At 34.4% G+C, this 5,360-nt stretch overlaps 1 protein-coding gene across 1 annotated transcript; it reads right to left on the reverse strand.

The window, feature by feature from the left end:
* Positions 1 to 766: 766 nt before the first annotated feature.
* Positions 767 to 2,609, reverse strand: LOC108452409 (protein LATERAL ROOT PRIMORDIUM 1-like). Its single transcript, XM_053027723.1, has 3 exons — positions 1,761 to 2,609; positions 1,241 to 1,646; positions 767 to 1,115 (listed from the first exon to the last, which is right to left on the reverse strand). Exons 1-2 carry the CDS (start codon positions 2,470 to 2,472, stop codon positions 1,333 to 1,335), a joined length of 1,026 nt encoding a protein of 341 aa, XP_052883683.1. The 5' UTR covers positions 2,473 to 2,609; the 3' UTR covers positions 767 to 1,115; positions 1,241 to 1,332.
* Between the last annotated feature and the right edge of the window lie 2,751 nt (positions 2,610 to 5,360).

Below are 5,360 nucleotides of genomic sequence, written 5' to 3' on the forward strand. Positions count from 1 at the left end.
TAAATCATCTAACTTGCAAAATTTTTCACGCCCTGGATAAATCGGCTAGAGAGTCATTATGTACAGACAAAGTAACAAGGACCGAACATGTGTGATATGTGAATTCTAGACATGGTAATAATATATATATATATATATATATATATATACAGTTATATGCCCCACGTTTTCAAAAAAAAGCAAAAAAACAAAATAAATGAGCCGAAAGCAGTTTAGATTAGTGTGTGATAAAGGTATGAAATGTTTGAACAACAAAGAGACTAGCTCATAGATGCTGCATGTGACATTTTAGTTTAGTAGCATAAATATAAAAAGAAAGATAATGCAATCCAATCCACCTATTATTAAAATTGCAGATATAACATGCCATTGAACCGAAAGCATTGCAAAAAGCAATTTTAAATCTTATTTTGATCTACATCAGTCAATATTTATACACCAGAAAGATCAGTTACAAATATTCCCAACAACTTAGGGAATAAAGCAAACATCTCCGACATCCATTGTTCTCACAAGTGACTCATATAAAACCCACATACAATAGAATATAATATTCAATACATTGCACAATGCTAATTCACAACAAATGCAAACAAATATATAATTGGCAATTTCACTTGATTAATCAACCCTACAGTGCATCAATATCTCCTGCTACTGTAATATCAGGTTAGATCTCATAATGAATCCTATAGTAAGAATGATACAAGAGAGAGTGTGTGTGTGAGAAGGGAAACAGACAAATAAATGATTTTTTGGAGCAATGTCACATAAGATATTTGTCACTCAAGCCTTGCACGAGCTAAACAGTGTTCTCATACACATAAAAGGTTCATAACACAATGTCATTGTCGTTAGATGGCGAAAAGCACTTACACTATAGATTTTTACCTTTACACAACTCAAATGAACAAAGGAGTAAAGGAAGGAAATAAAAGCACCTACTTTAAGAAAGCAAATTTTCAAGGAACAAATATTGTCCTCACTGCTAGTGCAGAATCTCTTGTTCTTACCTTGTAGTTTCTATGATTTGTAAATCAGTACAAAACATATCTGGATAGTGTAAGGAAATGTAGGCTCGCTGACAAATGATGATCATCACCCTCTTTGAGCAACTTCAAAGGCGAACAGACACGGAAAAACATGAAAAAATCCAAATGACAAAAAACAGTTGGAATCAAAAGAAAAAGGAAAATTTTATATGCTAATATGGGTACAAGTCTACAAAAGAAGAATTTACCAAAACCCTATGAAGACTTATTAGGCAGCAAAAAAACCGAATTTCACTATAGTGGATCCCCCCGAGCCTATTTTTAACTCTGAAAGATGATATCAGTTCCTTGCACTACCATAATTCGAACCACGAAGCAAGCCGCCTCCAGTGGTCGCTTCATAAACTTGAGAAGGATCGAGAACGGGAGATGAGGATGACTCGCCATTTCTCCCACTTAAATGCAGTTGGGATATATTAGGAAACCCATCAACTCCTTGATCATAGAGCAACCCTTTGAACACATGTCCACCAATCTTAACAACTGCTTCATATGCAAACTCATCCTCCCCCTCCTCGATTGCCGTCACTCTTACACACTTAAATACCGCCGTTGCACGAACTTGCGCCGGAAATGGCTCTTTAAACTCCGCATCTGCAAACATAAAGTTCAGCGTAAAGAAAACCCTGCTCAAATTCCACCCTCCAAATATCTAGAAAAAACACAGCAAAAAAAAGGGTAAGCATCGAAAGAGGAACAAATACAAACTTTGGGGACTTGAGCAAGTGTCCAAGCTTCTAGGAGGAGTTGTAGCGTTGGAAGTCGATGTATGAGAAGCGGTTGTAGTCTGTGATGTTCTAAGTCTAGGCTTCTTAGGCCCTGCACTCGAGCCTGACAAACCAGCACCAGCACCAGCAGCAGTAGCTCCAACCGTCATGAGCTGACGATCTCTCCTTCTAGCAGCTGGCACCCACGTGCTCTTCACGTGAGTAGGGCAATCAAAACTTCGACTTTTACAACATGTTCTACATCTCCTATATCTACAATCTTTCTTAGCTTGGTTCCCACAGTCTTGACACGTGGCCCCTGAGCTTGAACCCGAACCACCACTCCGGCTCTCCGTCCCACCGATACCACCGCTGCTTTGTATCAAATTCATAGAAGAGGAATTGTGGTTATTAGGGTTTTTAGACGATTTTTTAAGATAATGAGAAGAATTTGGGTTCTGCCATAACTGCATCCCGGTGAATTTGCTGCGATCATTGTTATTCAACAAATCAGTGTCTTCCGCGTGATGTGGAGCTAAACATGGAGCTGTTGTAAGAAGTGGGATAACACCAACACCAAGTGCCGTGAGATCATTTGGACCGTTGATTTGATCGTTTGCCATGATGGAATCTTGAGTATGATGGTGGCGATGGTGATGGTTAAATGACGCAGGAGTAACAAGGACGAAATCTCGGAGACCAACCATCCCCATATCAGGTGGAAAGCCGTAGTTGAGTGGACGAGAAGAGGGTTGCCATTGGGCGTTGGTGGATCCAGAGGGAGCAACAGCAGCCAAGGCGGCAGCGTTAGCGTTGAAGCCAAGGGAAAGGTCATCGGGGCCAGCTAGGATAGTTGTGGACGACGATGTTGCCCAATCAGCAGTGGCTCCAGCGTCTGATGGCTGTTGCCTTGTTGTGGTAGCCACAATGACAATGATAATAACAAAATTATAGATGTATAAAGATGTCTCCTTTGATTGCAAAAAACTCAATCTTTGCACACATTAAACATATAGAAAAATGAACCTTTTTTTATATTAGGAAAAAAAAAAAAGAAGCAAAGGAGAAATCTAAGAAGATGTATGTATGCGAGGGTTAAATGAGAAGGGTGGGGTCAAAATCTCTGAAATTGTAGCAGGATAAAAATAAAAAAATAAAAAATAAAAATAAAAAAGAGAGAGAGAGAAAGGGGTCGGGTTTTGTTGGTTGGTTGGTGGGTGAGTGGTTTACAAACTCATAAACACCAGTTTCTTCATTACCTTGTTCTGGAAATTTGGTGCCGGCTGAGAAAGCGAGTGTTCTCGTCTTGTGTTAGCTACTGTCGCATTGGGTTTTATATGGGAAGAACACTATCGTATGTGATGGGGGGTCTGAGATGACATAGTTTGGTTCTGGTTAAAGCAGGGCAGCAGGCAGGCAGACTGTCATCAAAGGCAATTTTGGTGCTAAGCCAATGAATAACGACCCTTTATTTGTTTCTACACACTGGTTGTTTGTAGTGCAAGTGCAAACCTACCCTCTCTAAATTACTAGTGTCTATGGTGTCCTTTACTTTTCCCCTCCCTAGAGATGGACTAAGGACGGCTTCCTTTTTCTCTCTCCAATAATATCACACATCAAACAACGAAAGATGAGAGAAAGTAAGCAAGGAATAGCCAACACGCTATCAACACTTTTCTTCTCTCCTCCCTCTAGTTGTATCCCTCATCACTTCTTTTAACCTACTCTTAAAATATAACGTAAATATTTACTATATAATTCAAATACAACCATAAATATATCAACAATTGTGGGTGCAATAACATTGTTTCAACTTTGAAAACACAACATTATTAAAAAAATCATTATCAACTCCAACATATTCAATTCCATCCATGCGATTAATTTCAACCACTACATTTGAACACTTTAGCTTTGATTCGCTTCTGCCACAACAACAACGGTTGAAACTAAGATATCCCATTTGTATGGTGATATATTACTTAAACATAATTCATGAAGAATCCTCTGGAGCAGGGTATTGTGTCCAGTTTCGAACCATGGCCATATGAGCTCGTTTAACTCTTCAAATAATTAAAAACAATATTATTGGAATTTTTATTACTATTTACATAAGATTGTTTAATTTTCCATCGAACCAATAGGAATTTAAAAATGTTAGAAAACCTGACTAAATCCGAGCTTGGGCGATGAACTCGTCTAAATGCATGAACTAATAAATAATAATTACATTTAGAGCATGTCCCCACATATTACTACAATATTCCACGTCCGCCGCTTTCTCTTTTCCACCACGTCCTAATTATTCGAGTTCATGCATCTAAACACTACACCACAAAGTAGAACATTAACTTGTAAGCTTAATATTCCTATAAAATAAAATAAGATAAAAAATGAAGTTTACTACATGACTTATACCGTCTCTAAGACTACTTTTTTTGTTTCAAATTGTTTTCCTATAATTATTAAATTTATTTATTATTTGATTTACGTTAATCACCGTTAAACTATATCTATCATAGTTTGTGCGACTAAGAAGAATCAAATGGTCAAGCTGAAATTATATATCCACTCATCTATATACCCTGTATATAAAAGTAAGACCTTTTATGTTGACACATGAGCTATCAATCTTTTTTCTTTTCTTTTTTTACATTTTATTGGAAATGAAATTTTATAATTACTAATAATTAACTTTTATCAAACTTATCATAAAATTTGTATTAAATATTAAAAATTAATATTTTTATTTTTAAATATTAAAATATATAATTTTTATCAAATATTAGACTAAAATAACACAACTAACACATTAAAAAAAGTGTCAAACTCATATACCAATTAATATATTAAAATATAATTAATTCATACTATATATTAAATGATTCATTGATTATTAGTGTGATTCATCAATTGAATCGATTCAATTACTAAAATATCAAATATCAAATTTTTTATAAAATAAAAATATACCATAATGGTTTTATTTTTATATATATATAAAATTTAAAAATACATATTTATGAGATTCCCACACAAAATATTACTATTCAAACTAAAACTTTATTTATTTTTAATAAATAGACTTATTAAATATCTTTTATCCTGACAATGTATATCATAAAATATATTAAAAATACAGGTGAAATATTTTATTTAACATCATATTTGTGAAGTTGAAATTTGAAATGGATGAGACAGACAATGAAACAGTGGAACACGCTACCGCCCTAAATTAAGGTAGGTAGGGAAGGGACCTAGTCTAGTTTTGTTTCTCTGTCATTACTTGTTTTTATTTTTTAATTCAAATAAAACCATTATTATTTGATTTGTTTCTCTGCATCTTCTCTCCGGGAGCCTTTCCTTCTTACTTTCTCTCTTTACTTTTCTTTTTCATAATTTATAATTAATTTATACTATCAAATTATAAATATTTAAGGGAATTTATCCAAAAGTATTAAAAATAGTTTCGAAAATAATATCAATTCTAAATAAATAAATAAAAATTATTTGTTACAATAAAAAAAAGGTGTGGCTAATCCCGGCACCACCCAAAATAAAAACTAAACATTATTAAAATAATAAAATAAATAATAATTAT

This window comes from Gossypium arboreum, chromosome 5 (assembly GCF_025698485.1).
Source record: "Gossypium arboreum isolate Shixiya-1 chromosome 5, ASM2569848v2, whole genome shotgun sequence".
Classification (NCBI taxonomy): domain Eukaryota; kingdom Viridiplantae; phylum Streptophyta; class Magnoliopsida; order Malvales; family Malvaceae; genus Gossypium; species Gossypium arboreum.

Bases quoted from the DNA above. Each gene is read 5' to 3' on its own strand.
- LOC108452409 (XM_053027723.1), bottom strand. From the start codon at position 2,472: ATGGGGATGGTTGGTCTCCGAGATTTCGTCCTTGTTACTCCTGCGTCA. The intron at 1,647-1,760 runs GTTTGTATTTGT...TTATGTTTGCAG, and splicing joins CACTTGCTCAAGTCCCCAAA to ATGCGGAGTTTAAAGAGCCA.